Consider the following 18115-nt stretch of genomic DNA (forward strand, 5'->3'; position numbering starts at 1 on the left):
CCCTGAGTGCCCCGCAGATGCCCCGGATTTGCCGACGGATCTGACTTTGCAGGACATCATGGGCGCCATCGCGGAGATGAAGACCTCGGTGGGTCAATAATTTGATACCCTGGCGCACAAACTCGACGCGGTTCTCATCGATGTTAACCTTGTCAGGGCAGATCTTTCCAAGACAAATGACAGGGTGGATTCTTTGGCTCACACCGCGTCGGGCCTCACGACTGAGGTGGCGGCCCTCCAGACGGAGGTACGTCGGCTCCGGCAGGCCAGTGCGCTCACGGATCGGCGACTGGAGGATTCCGAGAGTCGGGCCCGGAGGAACAACGTTCGCATTATCGGGGTGCCAGAGGGAGGATTCGGCGGCGGATCTCTTTGTGGAGGATCTGATTTCTAATCGTCTGCAGCCTCGAGGTTTGAGTAAATTCTTTGCGGTGGAGAGGGCCCATAGACTTCGTGGTGGCAAGCCGAAGGTCGGAGCTCCCCCGCGGCCTCTTATTGCCCGTATCTTCAACTTTCGGGACAGGGATGCGATCTTACAAGCTTCTAGAGTGCAGGGGCCGCTTAAGCTGGAGAACGTGGAGGTGAACTTCTATCCTGACTTTACTCAAGCGGTCCAGAAGCAGAGGCTGGGTTTCATGGGCGTTAAGCGGCGGCTCCGAGATATGAACTTGAAATACGCCGTGCTTTTCCCGGCCAGACTGCGCGTGGAGTCCGAGGGTCGCTCTCATTTCTTTGACCGTCCGGAGACGGCCGGGGACTGGTTGGACACTTTGCCTAGGGGACATGATCGAGAGGGTTTGGGGGCCGCGGGAGGAGAGTGCCCACTGGACCGGGCCAGCGGTATTGATACTGGGGCTAATTCCTTTCGGCTGTGCTCAGGGTTTCTTGACTGTCGTGCTTTGCTCCCCCTCCCGTGGAGGTTGTGGTGTGTCTCGAGGGGGTTCTCTTTCCTCCTCTAGGGGGTCTTTGTAGTTTAGTTCATGCAGGGGCGACAGGCACACTGCAAGTTGGGGAGGCTGTTTGGGCTCATGCAGGGGTGCAGGGAGGGGGGAGTTTTGTTTGGAATGTTGGGTTGGGGTTGGGTATTGTTTGTTTGTACCACAAGGCAGACATATTGTTGTGTTCTATTTAAGGTGCTCTCTGGGAGGGGACAGATTGGTTTTGGCTGTGATGGGGGGTAGGGGACTGAGACTTTCCTGGAATGTTAACGGACTGGGGGACAGGATAAAACGGGGGGTGGTCCTGCAGTTCTTAAAACGGATTTCACCTGATATTGTGTTCTTGCAAGAAACACACCTTATTGGTAACTCCTTCTGTGCTATGAATAGGCGGGGCTATCGCCTTGTGGCCCATTCGGGCTTCACCTCTGGTTCGAGGGGTGTGGGCATTATGGTTAAAACCTCGCTCCCGTTGGAGGTTGACGAGGTGCCCCATGATGACAGGGGGCGATATACGGCTCTGGTGGGTAGATGGGAGGGTAAAGTAGTTGTTTTGGTTTCTGTTAATGTCCCGCCGGGGTTGCAGACGACTACTTTTGCTGATTTGGGGCGCCTTCTTCTTGGGCTGCCGGAGGGTATCTTAGTGGTTGGTGGGGATTTTAATGCTGTGGTCTCCGGAACTGAGGATCGTCACCCACCCAGGGATCTCCCCCGGGCCCAAACTTGGTTGTCTGGCCTCTTAGATACCCTGGGTCTGGTGGATTGTTAGCGGCTAAAACATCCTGCGCAAGTACAATACACCTTTCATTCCGGGGCTCATGGTAGTCTTTCGAGACTTGACTATGTTCTGATGCCAGCGGCACAGGCGGGGAGGGTCGGGGAGGTGCGGCATCTTGCTCGGGGTATTTCAGACCACTCCCCTCTCTTGTTGCACTTTGATATTGTTCCGGGGATGGAGGGGAGGGTGGTCCCGATCAACCCCTGGTACCTGCGTAATCCCGCGATTCGCGCAGATTTGATTAAATCCCTTGAGCAATATTTTGGAGATAATGTGGGATCAGTGTCGTCTGCTGTTTCTCTGTGGGAGGCGTTCAAAACGGTACTCCGGGGGGAGGCCCTGTCCCTCATTTCCCACTCCAAGAGGTGTGAGCGGGAGGGGGTGACCCGTATCGAGTCTGAGATAACTGAGTTGGAGGGTGACCTGGATTGTGGTGTCACGGACGACAAACTGCATGCGCTCAGGATCAAACAAGCGGACTACAAGGCCCTAGTCACCGAGGCGGCCAGGGGCCTGAGTAGGGAGCAGCAGGGGCGACTGTATGATATGGGTGATAAAGCTGGAAAACTGATCGCGTGACTGGATAAAAAGGGGAGAGCGAGTCGAGTTGTTCCGCTGGTTGAGAGAGTAAAGGGTGTGTATGTTACTGATCAGTGTGAAATTGTTGATTGCTTCGCAGAGTATTTTCGCGGGGTGTATTCCCCGGTATCTTCTCGCTCGGAAGAGGATTCCCGCGACCTGCTTAAAGATATTGCGTTGCCTTCCCTTTCGGAGGAGGATAAATCGTTGATGGACGCGACTCCGATGTCTGAGGAGATCGCTCTGGCCATACGTTCAGTCGCCTCTGGCAAGGCCATGGGTCCTAATGGCCTTCCCATTGAATTGTACAAATTGCGGCCGGATACGTTGGCGCCGCATCTTCGTGATATGTTCCTCGCGGCCCGGGCGGCGGGTTCCCTCCCGCTGGACCAGCGTCTAGCCACTATTGTGGTTATTCACAAGGAGGGGAGGCCGCGTGATCGGGTCACTTCTTACAGGCCCATTTTGCTTTTGAACGCGGAACCCAAAATTCTGGCCAAGGTGCTGGCTAATCGGCTGGTCAGCGTGGTTTGCGACCTGATCCATCAGGACCAGTCCGGTTTTATCCCTCATCGCAACACCGCGCTTAACCTGCGGCGTCTGCATGGGGTGCTCTCGAGGGTTCCGTTCATACGTGAGCCAGCCATTTTGGCGTCCTTGGACGCCACTATGGCATTCGACACGCTTGAGTGGCCATATATCTGGGCGACGCTGGAGAAGTTTGGGTTTGGCCCGGGATTCATTGGCTGGGTGAAATTGTTGTATTCCAGACCGCTAGCCCAGGTGGTGGTGAATGGTAGAGTGTCGGCTCCTTTTGAATTGGGTAGGGGCACGCGACAGGGTTGCCCGCTGTCGCCTCTCCTCTTTGCGCTCGCCTTGGAGCCCCTGGCGGAGTGGCTGCGGTGGCACCCTTCGATTCGTGGTCTCCGATGGACTCCTGAGTATGAGGATCGAGTCTCTCTCTACGTGGACGATATTCTTTTGTATCTTGCTTCCCCTCGTGAATCGTTGATTGTGTTAGTGAATGTGCTGAATTCCTTTGGCCGTAACTCAGGCCTAGTCATCAACTGGGCTAAATCCTGTGTATATGTCCTCTCAGGGGAGGCCCCTATCCTCCCGCGGGGTTGTCCTATCCAGGTTGCTCAACAGGGATTTAAGTATCTGGGTATTTTTATTACCCTGGACTCTGCGGCCCGATACACACAGAACCTACTCCCCCCCCTCCAACGTTTGAAGGCGGATGTGGCGCGTTGGAGGCGCTTGCCGCTCTCGCCGCTCAGCCGGGCGGCGCTGTTTAAGATGATGTCGTTGCCACGGTTTTTATATGCCTTGCAAAACACGATGGATGTCGTTCCGGCTAGTTACTTTCGGGAGGTGGAGGGTCTACAACGCCAACTGTTTTGGGATGGGAGGCCGCGGATCGCCCTCGCGAAGCTGACGCTCCCGTGGTACGATGGGTGGGGTCGCCCTCCCCGACATCAAACGTTATTACTGGGCCTCCCAGCTGGCTGCGATCAACCACAGGCTTTATGGGCCCGCCCTTAATCCGGCTTATGAAATGGACAAATTGTTGTTGCCGGGTGGCGACTACAATCCTGCGCTCTACTCTAGATCGCTCGACGCACGTTTGACTGGTCCGACACGGGTCGCGGTACGGGTGTGGCATGCGGCAAACTCGGCGATGGGGTGGAAAGATCGGTTGACCCGGGCGACGCCACTGTATGCCTCTGAACGACTGGGTTGTTTGTGGACGACGAAAGGCTTCGAGAAGTGGGACACGATCGGCAGTAGCAGGGTGGGCTATCTTTGGATGAAGGGGGGATTTAAAACGTTTGATGTGCTGAAAGCGGAATACCAGTTGCATGACAGGGAGTACTTCCGGTATGTACAGGTTCGCCACGCGTTGTCTTCCGTGTTCCCGGAGGTCGCGTCCATCCCGGAGTGCTCCCCCTTGGAGGATAGAGTGCTAGATGGGCATGTACCGGATGGCACTATCTCATTGATCTATAAAAAGCTCATCAACGTGAGGCATGGGTCGCTGATGGATTGGAGCTGGACGACGAGGATTGGGTATCTGCGGTGGCCTCCCCGAAAGAGGTGGCCATACCGGCCCGCCTTCGTTTCGTCCAGCTCAAAATACTCCACAGGGTTTACGTTACCGGACCGGGCCTGATGCGCATGGGATACGCGGTGGATGGGATGTGTAAGCGTGGGTGTGGCATGTTAGGGACCTTCCTCCACATTTTGTGGGAATGTCCGGAGGTGTCTCGATTCTGGCGTGGTGTGCATGAGGTGTTGCAAGCGGTCACGCATGTTGCGCTGCTCCCCGAGGCTAGGAGGTGTCTGCTGAATGTGTGGGAGCCGACTGATTATACGGTGACGCAAACGTGGTGGGTGACATTGGGATATATGGTGGCCAAGCGTGACATAGCACAATTGTGGGGCTCCCAGAGGTCACCCACGATTTCGGTATGGAAGGAAAATATGGATTGGTGTATGTTCCGAGAAAAGGTTGTGTATGTGGCGAGAGGTAAGCCTGGGAAATGGGTAAAGGTGTGGGGCCCCTGGAACTCCTACCGCGGCGAGATCTGTACCCCGCCACTGACGCCCGACCTGGCGGCGGCCCTGTCTCCCTAGTCTGCACATTCTCTTGATTCTGTGTTACCGTAACCACTTTGTTTCTGCCCCTGCCCTTCCCCCCTCTTATTCTTGTAGGTTGGTAGAGCCCTCCCGAGGGGAGCACATACTGTTGCCTAGATTTTTGCCGCCTTGTGGGTTTGTTTCTCGTTTTTTCATTTAAAATGAAACCGCCATTTGGGATGGTTGGGCAATGTGGCCGCAAATGATTTTTGATCTGTGGGACTTTTTACTGCTTGCTGCTTGTGTTTATGAATATGTTTCATGGTCTCACTGTCTACTAGCGGCCGGCCTGAAGGTTGTAGGCCCATACTTGTATATCTCTTGAAATCTGTAATAAAGGTTTCCAAAAAAAAAAAAAAAAAATATATAAAATTCAAGCAAGACATTCTCGAAGAGTGAAAGAACTTGGGCACACCCATGATAATGAATCTTCAGTGTGATTTCTTCCAAACTATCAACAACTTGGGCTGCCATTTACTCCCTGGAAAGGTCATACGGATTAAATGACATTGTTTTGTTTCAGAATGTATTTTAGTCAACTTTGGTAGCCAATCAAGGTGCTCCAATAACCAAAAGAATTTCATAACTTTGAGTGTAATTCATTCGACACTACTAACATTTCCTGGTAGGAAATTACAACATCAAAAAGGGGTAATTTATTACTCTGAAACAACTTTGCAATATGGAATAACTCACTCTGGCAGTTCGGTATTAACAGAACATTTCAATTATGTATAGGTGTTATCCTGTATTTACCTCACCCACATGTGCTCTTTGATTATTGTGCTGCTTATATTGATAATAAGATATGGATGACTCATTGATGCTCTATAAGCAATCAAATCCTGAAAATGCATTGTGTCTGTCTAGAATCATTCTGCATTTTATGGGGACACATATCTGTTGTAAGAACACTTGCAATTTAAGCTTCGATTGTTAAAATTAGCACTAGAAGTGTTGAAACCAAGTCTATGCACCAGTGGCTATTCAAATCTCAATTACAACAATTTCTAGCCTTACCTGCCTTCAAGGAGCAATTACTTCATCCAAAAATAAAGCTTAGAGCCCCACAAAGCCCCTTTAAGTAAAATCAAAATATCTTCAGCACCCTCATATTTGAAAGAAACACTGAAGAGGCTGATTTCCTGTGTTTCATCCGTTGAACATCATAGCTCTGTTGCCACTTCAAACATATCATCGGGATAATAAACTCTGCAACCAACTGCTGGTTACTATGGTCCAAATCAGGACGACCCTTTACCTTTTAACAGCATGACATCTGCTTTAATAGCGTTTTCTAGCCCAGTTATCTTGGCAGGAGATTTTAACATGATATTGAATCCCCTGTTGGACAAGACCTCACAGTACAGGCCACCTACATCTCACAAAACTAGAACAAGTCTTACCGATTTTATGAAGCAGTTGGGTTTCTTGGACATATGGAGGATAAAGGCAGGGTCTAAAAGAGAGTACTCTTTCTGCAACTATAAATACGGGCATAAATCTAGGATTGATTTTATTTTAGTTAGTCAATCAATAAAAATCTGGGTAGAGGATATATTCTATCTTCCGTCTCACCTCTCTGACCATTCTGCGGTTAGCCTACTTATCAACAAACCGGCACCCCCAGTAGAGAGGACATGGTCAATGGACCGTACTCTCCTTATGCGGGTGGAGATAATAGTGGACCTTCAAGTAGAAACTGAATTATTCTTAGCTAGAAATGCCCTAACTGCTTCAACCACTACTATATGGGAGGCTCTTAAGGCCTATTTGAGGGGGCATATTACAAGTATCTCCTCTTATAGGTCAAAGAGGTATAAGGCAGACATCGCGGATATTGAGAGTAAAATCAAAGCAATCCAAGTAGTAATTGATCTGGGTAACCGAGAGAGTATTGAGGGTGCACAAGAGACTCTACGGTCCCTGAAGGGGGACCTGGAGTCTGTCCTCAATTCTAGACTATCACAAAGATGGGAAGCCAGTAAGATCGCCCATTTTGAGTATGGGGAAGGTGCCGGGAAACTTCTTGCCTGGAAAATTAGATCAGACCGGGCAAGGAACTATATTAGCTCAGTTACTAAATCTGGGATATCGTACACCTCTGACGAGGATATCAAAACACAATTTTATTCTTTTTTTTCGGATTTATATAGGGAAGAGGGAAACCATGATCCTGCTAAAGCTCAGTCCTTGTTAAATAATATAAATCTTCCTGGGTTAAATTCAGATCAACAAACGAAAATAGATACACCTATCACATATGACGAGGTATATAGGGCCATAATGAGCTCAAAAAAAGGGAAAGCAGTTGGGCCGGATGGCCTACCTTCGGAAATATATATATGCTTGGCTAAAGAGATCGCTCCTTTTTTAACTATCTTGTTCAATGAAATCTTACAAGAAGATACTCCTCTTCCTCCCTCGTGGAATAAAGCGACAATATCACTGATATTGAAGCCCGGGAAATCGGCTTCAAGTTGTGAATCTTACAGGCCAATCTCAATTTTGAACGCCGATTACAAGATCTTCGTGTCCATCATGGCCAGCAGGCTGGGAGGAGTTGTAGGTGGTCTATTACATCCAGACCAACAGGGTTTTGTTAAGGGCCTTCACCTGTCTGATTTAACCTATGATTTCATTGGAGCCATTGATATGGCTTCAGCATGGTCTCTTCCTTTGGCAGGAATGACACTGGACGCGGAGAAGGCCTTCGACAGGGTCAACTGGCTGTTTATGTCGGAGGTCTTGGCCAAATTCAAACTAGGCGATAAATTTAGACGAGTCATCTCTCTTATATACTGCAATCCATCGGCTAATATTCTGGTTAACGGTTCCCTCACAAAATCCCTTGCGATAACAAGGGGTACGCGTCAGGGATGCTCTCTTTCCCCTTTACTATTTAATTTATATATTGAACCCTTCGCACAGATGTTGCGAGATGACATTAGGGTGTCTCCATTTAAATACGGAGAGTGGGAAAGGAAAGTGGCATTATATGCCGATGACATCCTTATTTTGACAGAAAACTTAAATATGGCATTTCCAGCTGTCATCGAGCTTGCCCAGAAATTTGGATTTGTTTCAGGCTATAAGATTAACACCTTGAAGACGGAAATTATGGCCTGGAATATGCATGTAGACTCTCACCTTCCTACCCTAAAAACTGATATAAGATATCTGGGTGTCCATGTTCTTCATGAAATCGATAAGATTCCCTCTCACAATCTACTATTAATCATAAAAGAAACCCGAAAATTATTGAAAAATTGGGCCAACCTACCTCTGTCTATGTTGCGTCGGGTTAATCTGATCAAAATGTCAATCTTACCAAGGTTTACTTTTCTTTTTGATTCCATCCCCTTATTTTTTGAGAGTGCTCTTCTTGCAAAAATACAGAGTGAACTTAACACTTTTATTTGGGCTTCTCGAGGGTCCAGGATCGCCTGGAAGAAAATAAGAAGACGTAGAGAAAAGGGCGGCCTGGCAGCCCCAGACCTGCAAATATATGCTTGGGCCTTTCAATTCGCCCATTCGCGGATGCTACTAAAGGTGCCAACAAGTAGCGGTATGGGTTTGATGTTCCTGTCCATGCTAAGAGTGAGTGGCTTTTCCGAAGACGGCTTTCTATTTAAATATGGAGATCCCAAGTTTTAAAAAAAAGTTAGATTAAAGGTTTTATGGGGCTCGTTAAAAACTTGGGTTAAAATGCGTGCCACAATGAAGATGGGGTATTTCTCTGATCTAGCTCCAATCTGGGACTCGCCTGGGACACCAGAGTGCCTAAAAGATAGTTTGTCCTCACCACTGAGGGCAGCCGGCATAGCGAGGTGGGGCAAACTTTTTGTCGAAGGCTCACTGATCCTCTGGGAGGTTCTCCGGGAAAATACTGGTTTTTCTATCTCTAGGTTCAAATTTCTCCAACTTTCTAGCTGGGCCACCACAAACTATGCTATTAGAAGCAATTACATCTTAGGTAGGGATACACAGTTGGAGACACAGGCTACGCAGAAACCTCCATTCAGAAAAGAGGTTGGTTTTTGGTATCGCACTATTCTTGACGAGATCGATGGAGATTTTAAACTCCCAACTTCACTGTGGAATAACTGCATCTCACAGGTTGATCTTGAGCTGCTGTGGCTTAATTCGTGTAAGACACTATGGGATATTGTAAAACCTGCTTGGTTAAGAAGAAATCACATCTTTACGATTCATAGAGCCTACTTTTCACCACAGAGGCTAACTAAATTCGCAGAAGATCTTCCTGTGTGCTGTGCTAGATGCGGAGAAGTGGCGGCTTCAGACGTCCACATGTTTTTGACTTGCCCTCTTTTATCGAGCTTTTGGTACCAAGTGGGGAAAGTGCTGTCCAGATCTTTAGGGATATCTATTACCTTTGACTTACCTCTGATTTTCTTTGGGTTAACACCCAATCTGGTTGGTCCACCCAAGAATCTGCTATTTTACGCCATCTTAATAGCAAGAAGAGAGATTTGTACCAAATGGAAAGACTCCAAGCCTCCGGAATTTCTAGACTGGCAGGCTTCTCTCTTAAGGATATCCAGGATGGACCTTATAAGACCAGGAAGTAAGAAGAAGCAGGAATTTTGGAAACTCATGAAGTGGTGACGGGGTTTTTTTTTTTTTTTCTCTCCCTGTCCAATGATTACATTGCCCTTCCTGCCTAGACAGATTTCCTCTTCCCTAAATGTAGGGGATGGATGAGTTGTTATTGCCTCTCTGGCTTAGCAAATGGGTCCCTCAGTGGATATCGCCTTCGGCTAGTGTTTGAGAAGGAGATGCACCGGTAAGCTTGTCTGTTGATAAAGTTTACAAATCCAGTGTACTGAGGCGGTGTCATTCTGTTTTCTCGCTCCAATGCCTGGGTGGCTCCAAATGGGCTGAGTATGAGGACAAAAGAAAAAAAAAAAACCTCTGCAACCAACTGGACTTCAACAAAGCTGACGTTTACCAACAATATTCCCATTAAATATTTATAGCCTGCCGCTTCCACAAGGATACCATTTTCAATGTATGAAATCCATCTTTTTGTGTCTTTTCCCCAATTTTGTTACCTGAGCTGCTAGTGTTTATTGCCTTTAGGTAGCAAATCAATCAATTTGTAGAGCGCGGCTAATCACCCGTGAGTGTATCCAGGCGATGGGTACTTGCCGGGATCAGTCGAAGAGCCAGGTCTTGAGTCCTTTTCAGAAATCAGAGAGAAAGAATGCTGTTCGGAGATGCAGGGGGAGTTTGTTCCAGGACTTGGCGGTGAGGTAGGAGAAGAAGTGTACTCCACTGCTGCTTCGGCAGATGCGGGGAGTGTGAGCGGGGCGAGGGAGGCAGAGAGCAGGTATCTAGAGAGTTGGTGGAAGTTCGCCGGTGGTTGGTGTAAGCTGGTCTTTGGTCATGAAGGGCCTTCTAGGCGGGTGTCAATGTCTTGAATTGGCATTGTTTCTGGATGGGGAGTCAGTGGAGGTTCCTGAGGTGGGGTGTGATGTGGGTCCATTTGGGGAGGTCAAGGATGAGTCTGGCGGCTGAGTACTGGATCATCTGGAATCTCTTAAGGAGTTGGGTGGTGAGTCCTGCGTAGAGCGAGTTGCCATAGTCCAGCCGGCTTAGGACTGCAACTTGAGTAATTGCTTTCCTGGTGTTGACAGACAGCCATTTGAAGATCTTTCGGAGCATGCAGAGAGTGTTGAAGCAGGTGTTGATCTGGTGTTCATGATGAGTTTGCTGTCCAGGATGATGCTGCGGCTGCCGGCGTGGTCTGTAGGTGTTGGTTTGAGTTCCGAGGGCCACCAGGAGTCGTTCCATGGGGAGGTGTTGTTCACAAAAATCAGCAATTCTGTCTTGTCCATGTGGAGCTTCAGGCAAAGAACTGCCAAACACCTCCTCACTGCATAGCCTTTCCTTAAAGCATGACATATTGATATGTTTTGTAAGTCAGTATGGAGTGTACTTAAACTATGCAAGCTGTTTAAATGTCGATTTCCTAAATCGTGCTCTCTGAGAAACCTTTTACCATTCTCAACTGGGCTGAGCTTAAGTGTTAGAAGGACAACAGATTTTATTATTAGAATTCTAAATTTAATGTTATTTAAGTCGGATCTCACAGTTCTTATAAGGTTAGTACTGGCTGTATAATGCTTAAATCTAAAATATGATTTGATCGCTCAGGTACAATTTAACATGATCTAAGTGCTGTGTTTCTTGTGAATTTATACACTTTGTGTAGCATTTCAATACCTTTATATTTCCAACTTTGACTTGGAAATACATAGGAAAGTCCTTGCTATGAAATATAACTAACTAATGAAGATAGAAATCATTAGAACACATGAAGTTTCATTTTACATTTTGCATCGAAGACTTTTTTTGATATTTTCTTGCCTTTGTGGAATTCACTTTAGCTCCTCTTTAAGCCAACCCAAGAGGCAGAGATCACCTGCTAGACAGATGCTATTAGAATATAGGTAGAGCTGTGGGCGCTGTAAGGAAGCAAGGATTAGCACCTCGATCTCATTACCCCTATGCCTCCAGCCCCTTCTATGCTACATCTACAACTCCCTTCTATTCTGATTTTTATTTTTATTTTTTCTTCCTTTTTTTCGGAAAAGTAAATGTACCGATTACCATTACATGCTCATTTAGGTTTAGGCAGTTTTTGGCCGCCTATATGTCAGTTGACTACAAGAGTGTATTGTAGGAGTGAACTATGCATTCAGAATCTTTGCTGAGTTTTGCATCGTGTGCACTGTTCATGGGAGTTACTGCAGACTTTGCCATACGTGGCACGATCTTGACGTGTAACACTGTTTATGTTTCACCTGTCAAAATAAAACTTGATTCATAAAACTAAAATAAAAGAAAAAAGAAAAAAAAGAAATCCACTGTAGCCTGGTGGTCTTAATCTCCTTCTGCTGGATAAAACCCTCCAGTTCACCAGTAATTATTTTATCTCACACCTCCTTCCTTCCACGGAGGGTTGGACATCCACTACTGATCTAAAGCTTTCTCACAGCAAAAGGAATCCTGCCTTCTGTCCTAGCATTCCAAATTTAAAGTGGAATTTGTTCCGAAAAAAGCTCTGCTTAGATTAGGGTCTGCCTTTTCCTGCCTTTTGTCTGCCCCATCAAAGAAGTTTGACAGCGATCAAGGCGCAGCTTGCACAGAGACTGACAAGCCTGTGACCACCATACTATTTTTGCAGTTGTGAGATACCAGAGAGCAACAACCTTGGGTGTAAGTGATATCAGAGACTGCAAGACACCCTTCTCTCTGGAAGGAAGAAGACGAATGTCTTTCTTTTATCCTAGCGTGACTCGAGAAGGTGGGATGGAGGAGAAAATTCAGAGAAATGTCTATTTTGAATTGAAAGATCACTGTTATATTGTCATCACTGGAAACCAGGAGCTGCAGCATATTGATGAAAAGTAAGAAAAGGGGATGTGTATGAATTCTATTCACGAATCACTATTTTATTAACCTTATAAAAACAATTCTGAGTGCTGTCTGGTCCTGAGAAAACATCAGAACGAGGCCTGCTGGGAGAATCCTGTTTTCTTGGAGCTGGACTGAGGTCAATCACTCCTGTTTTCCCTTGAAACTCTAGATCTGACAAAACTACCATCACTGTCAGGGAAGCTGGCATCTTGTTGACCCACAAGTCTAAGAAGGTTGAGGGCTGTCCCGAAGGAGCCTGCCTGCTGCAGGCCATTTTCCTGTGATTGTAAATTGTAGAAGACCAAAGAGACAAAAAAGGCAGCATAGCCTAGTAAAAAAACATATAGAACAGGAGTAAATGAACATTTGGCTGTGCAACTGCTTGGAAGTGGTGAAATGATTTCCTACTTAAGCCAATAGCCAAGGACCATTCCCTGAACCGTTGGGACCCTTTGTAGAACAAGGGAAGAAGTTATAAACGTTGTGCAACAAGTTCTGTAAGTTTGCACCATTACATATTTTCACTCATGAAGGACCAGAACAACGTGCAGAGGTTATGTGATGAAGATGTGAACTAAACAGGCCAGATTTATTTGTTTGTGTCTCTCAGAACGTTTTGCCACAAAATTCAAGGCTTCAGGTAGACACCTTAAACAAGTTATCCAACATTGTAGAGCCATGGATGACAAGCCATGGATGACACTGGCTTCCAGTCTTACTTCCTGATGGATTTTAAACTCCAGAACAGTTTCTAAGTCAGACACCAGGGAAACTGCCACAATGGAAAAAGAAGTCAAAGTCAGTGCGAACTTAATGGCTGGGATTTCTAGGTTCTTGTGCTCTGGATTTTTTGCTGCACAGTTGGCAATTCTGCAGGCTAAATCAGCATAACAGACTTTGTGGGAACTCTATTTTGCTCCAACCCAACACCTTGCCCAGCTGGCAGATTTTGACTTATACAAAAGAGACTAAGGGCCGGATTTAGATCTCGGCGGTAAAGTTCCCGCCGTCACTTTTTCAATGGATTCAACGTCAGCCGACTTGACGTTCCGCCTGCCCTATTTAGATGTTGGCGGGTCCATGGTTGAAAGACTGTCAGAGTCCTGCCGCCTCCGCCAGGAATCTTCACCCACGTTGACGACACCATAGGCAGAAGCTGCTGGGGGCAGTAGTCCAGCCAAGGATTCTGCCAAGCTAATTACGATGTGCCTTTCCGTCAAGGCAACTGTGGCGGGAATACCTTCTACCTTGAGTTGGCGGAATCAAAGGAAATGAGGTAAAAACATATCTTTTTCCAGTTTTCCTCTTCCGTTTCCATCTTGTACCCCATTGACCAGGTGCCTCCTTTGCTGTGCCGACTCCACCATGACGCCAAACGATTCTGTTGTTGCCGGGTTCTAAGGTAAGCTACGTGTACAATTGTCCTACTATGATTTGTGTGTTGACACTTGCTGTAGCCCGTGTACCTTTTGCATTGCTCTTCCATGCAATATTTTTCTTATGTGTAATGCAGTAGTGTTCATTTTTCTACTAAACAAGGTGAAGTGAAAATCCATGTATTGGCACTTGAAAAAAAATATTATTGTTGTGGTGCTTGGGGTGTGGTGCTTGCGGTGCCTGTGGGTGTGCATTCAATAGTGTGTGTATGTTTGTGTGGCATGCAATATGTAACATATTACCTACATATGTTTTTTGAGGCAAAAGCAACATATATGTGTATTCACATGAAAATAAGTTGTACTTACCAGTCTGTACTACACCAGGGACTCACTCCATCATGAATCTGCTGCCAGGACAATGCCAGCACAATGAGGACATCTAAATCGGCTTGGTGGAATACTGCCGGCCTGACGTTGACGGAGCCAGCAGAGTCTGCACACATCTAATATGGCGGGTGGGACACTGTCAACTTGACGGAGGACTTGAAACCACCGCCACGGAGGGATGGCTGAGTTCCCCCAAGATCTAAATCTGGCCATAAATGTGAAAATGGACTAGAGCGAACCACTAGGCTTTGTTGCATTACTATCTAGCTGCAGAGGGTGCTTACACCTACCAGTTTACTAAGTTAATACTTAATAGCACTGTGCTTGCCATTCTGTAAGCACTGTAACTAAGCGGTTTTAACATTACCCAACTGGATGACACTCAATGGCATACATTACATACATTCCTTATGTGTATTAGCAGCACTGCTCTTGCATATAGCCGGGTCTGAACTGAGGTGGTGAAGTCAGCTAAAGAATGATGATAGATTCAACCCAGATATGTGACTGGGGGTGAGTGTCTGAAAAGTTTCAGCAGTGTGTCCATCATCTCCTTCTGTTTGCTTTGCTACCTTGTCATGAAGGCAGTAGAAACAGAATGTGAGTGGTTTTTATAGCCATTTGAACATTCTGTTGTTTCTACACTTTGCATTTCTCTAGCTACTCAAAAGCAAATGAGAGGCTGCTGTGGGCCGTGTGTGGGGGTGAGAAAGGGTACCTGAGGTGGCTACTACTCACAGTTGCTAAATTAACACCCATGCTTATGACATGTAATTGTAGTCAATAACTTTACCTAATGGTCCTCAGGGCTTCATAGGCTTCAGTTTTAACCTATTTGGAGTCTGTGGGGCACTCGTTGTTACACAGCAAAGAAAAATACACCATTAAACATCTAGGGGCTTATTCACAAGCCCCTTGTGCCACCTTTACATCACTTTTCCCTTGTTAAAAATGACGCAAAAGTGGCGCAAGGGGCTTGTAAATCTGCCCCCTAGCCTCCTTATGACACAATTGTGATGTACTCAGCTTTTCCACTTGCCTGTCGCCTTTTTCCCAAAGTGGAAGAAGCGAGGTCTCTTGGCAGGGATTAGAAAGAGCAGAAATCCAAGAAAAAGGGACACCGTGGCATCAGTCCTGAAGCCTTTCCTAAAAAACAAAACAAAACTTGAATGACTGCTTCAGTTAGAGAACAATGGTTTCCATCAAAATTAGGAACAGTGGCCACTGGGCGATGTGCTGTTTTGCCCAGTATGGAGGGCTACTTATGGCCCTCCTTCGCCACTCTTTCTTTGTTTTTACTGAATATATCTCTCCACGAATGCCTTTGTTTCCCATCCGGGAGTGTGCGAGTCGCTAAAGTAAAACATTGCATCTAATCTCAAATTTAGATCTTTCTACTGGTACATAAAATAATCAGTTGTTGTTCTGTGGGGTTACTTTTTGATTATTGGTACATTTTATACAAACTTTGCTGACTTTCCGAAATACCTCCAAAGGATGCCTGAGTAGAACACATGACTGAGCAGATATGATTACTGTAAACTAGTTCCCACAATATTAGTTAACAATTTGTGTTTCAGCACATCAGTGCTTGCGTTCCACTTCTCTAACATAGATTAAGTGAAGTGAACGTATAGATTTGCAAGAATACAAAAGTTTTCAGGCGCACCATAGGATCACGGTTCTCTCACACGGAGATCTGCTCGAAGCCCACAGGTCCACACAACAGCTATCTAGGTGCACTGAAATAAAAGAAAATCTGGAGAAAACATGCAAGAAAGTTGAAGTCGGTACTTGTTGTGGAGAGAGCATGAAACAAAGAGGTGGCTGGTGAGACATGTAACTGACGCGGCAGCAACACCTGTCCTAAATTGCAATGAGTGAGCATGTCAGACTGCATCTTGAGGGGTTTTGCACCCCTTGTGTAGTGTTTAAGAAAATGGGCTATGTAATGCTTTCTTTGGCACACATTTCACTTACATTTGTTAAAAAGCCTTGGGTTCTGAATGCTGTAAACAAATATTTGTAAATGCAAAAATGGTGTCTTTAATTATTCATTTTTAGTTAAAAAAATACATTTTGCTCTAAAATATTTTTTGGAAAAAATACATTAAGATTCTCCAAAATATCAATTTCAATTTAAAACGAAGTTAAATATGAAATATCAACTTTTCACTGATAGTAAACACATTTGATGCCGGTAAAAATGCCTCATTTTGTATGGTGTTACAACAAACAATTGATGGACGGAATGCTGACAATGCAGACATTCTCCCCCAGTCAAGAGATCTGGGTTAAATCCATCGTTCTTTTGCCCACTACACCACCCCAGTTTAGACATGGCCATATGCAAATCAGTCTTGACCCTGTGCCTCATGGGAACAGTCCAGCCCGAACTGCCAAGCCATGTCTTCCCTGGACCGGAATCAAGCATCCTAGGACCGGTTTCTGGCTATCAGCCGTCATCAGCCAGGATAGCTTGACTCCAGTGGCGTAGTGAGCACGGGTCCCACGTCTGGGAATACCCATCCCACTTAGGGCGAAAAGCGTTACAACAAACAATTGATGGACGGAATGCTGACAATGCAGACATTCTCCCCCAGTCAAGAGATCTGGGTTAAATCCATCGTTCTTTTGCCCACTACACCACCCCAGTTTAGACATGGCCATATGCAAATCAGTCTTGACCCTGTGCCTCATGGGAACAGTCCAGCCCGAACTGCCAAGCCATGTCTTCCCTGGACCGGAATCAAGCATCCTAGGACCGGTTTCTGGCTATCAGCCGTCATCAGCCAGGATAGCTTGACTCCAGTGGCGTAGTGAGCACGGGTCCCACGTCTGGGAATACCCATCCCACTTAGGGCGAAAAGCGTTACAACAAACAATTGATGGACGGAATGCTGACAATGCAGACATTCTCCCCCAGTCAAGAGATCTGGGTTAAATCCATCGTTCTTTTGCCCACTACACCACCCCAGTTTAGACATGGCCATATGCAAATCAGTCTTGACCCTGTGCCTCATGGGAACAGTCCAGCCCGAACTGCCAAGCCATGTCTTCCCTGGACCGGAATCAAGCATCCTAGGACCGGTTTCTGGCTATCAGCCATCATCAGCCAGGATAGCTTGACTCCAGTGGCGTAGTGAGCACGGGTCCCACGTCTGGGAATACCCATCCCACTTAGGGCGAAAAGCGTTACAACAAACAATTGATGGACGGAATGCTGACAATGCAGACATTCTCCCCCAGTCAGAGATCTGGGTTAAATCCATCGTTCTTTTGCCCACTACACCACCCCAGTTTAGACATGGCCATATGCAAATCAGTCTTGACCCTGTGCCTCATGGGAACAGTCCAGCCCGAACTGCCAAGCCATGTCTTCCCTGGACCGGAATCAAGCATCCTAGGACCGGTTTCTGGCTATCAGCCGTCATCAGCCAGGATAGCTTGACTCCAGTGGCGTAGTGAGCACGGGTCCCACGTCTGGGAATACCCATCCCACTTAGGGCGAAAAGCGTTACAACAAACAATTGATGGACGGAATGCTGACAATGCAGACATTCTCCCCCAGTCAAGAGATCTGGGTTAAATCCATCGTTCTTTTGCCCACTACACCACCCCAGTTTAGACATGGCCATATGCAAATCAGTCTTGACCCTGTGCCTCATGGGAACAGTCCAGCCCGAACTGCCAAGCCATGTCTTCCCTGGACCGGAATCAAGCATCCTAGGACCGGTTTCTGGCTATCAGCCGTCATCAGCCAGGATAGCTTGACTCCAGTGGCGTAGTGAGCACGGGTCCCACGTCTGGGAATACCCATCCCACTTAGGGCGAAAAGCGTTACAACAAACAATTGATGGACGGAATGCTGACAATGCAGACATTCTCCCCCAGTCAAGAGATCTGGGTTAAATCCATCGTTCTTTTGCCCACTACACCACCCCAGTTTAGACATGGCCATATGCAAA

At 46.8% G+C, this 18115-nt stretch overlaps 1 protein-coding gene across 1 annotated transcript in view; it reads right to left on the bottom strand.

The window, feature by feature from the left end:
* Positions 1-18115, bottom strand: part of SLC13A4 (solute carrier family 13 member 4) — a 233885-nt gene that overhangs the window by 57975 nt on the left and 157795 nt on the right. Inside the window, exon 12 of the mRNA XM_085650527.1 lies at positions 15187-15293. Coding sequence (XP_085506653.1) covers positions 15187-15293 — 107 coding nt within the window. The remainder of the gene's footprint in view (positions 1-15186; positions 15294-18115) is intronic.

Source organism: Triturus cristatus, chromosome 4_1 (genome assembly GCF_964204655.1).
Source record: "Triturus cristatus chromosome 4_1, aTriCri1.1, whole genome shotgun sequence".
Classification (NCBI taxonomy): domain Eukaryota; kingdom Metazoa; phylum Chordata; class Amphibia; order Caudata; family Salamandridae; genus Triturus; species Triturus cristatus.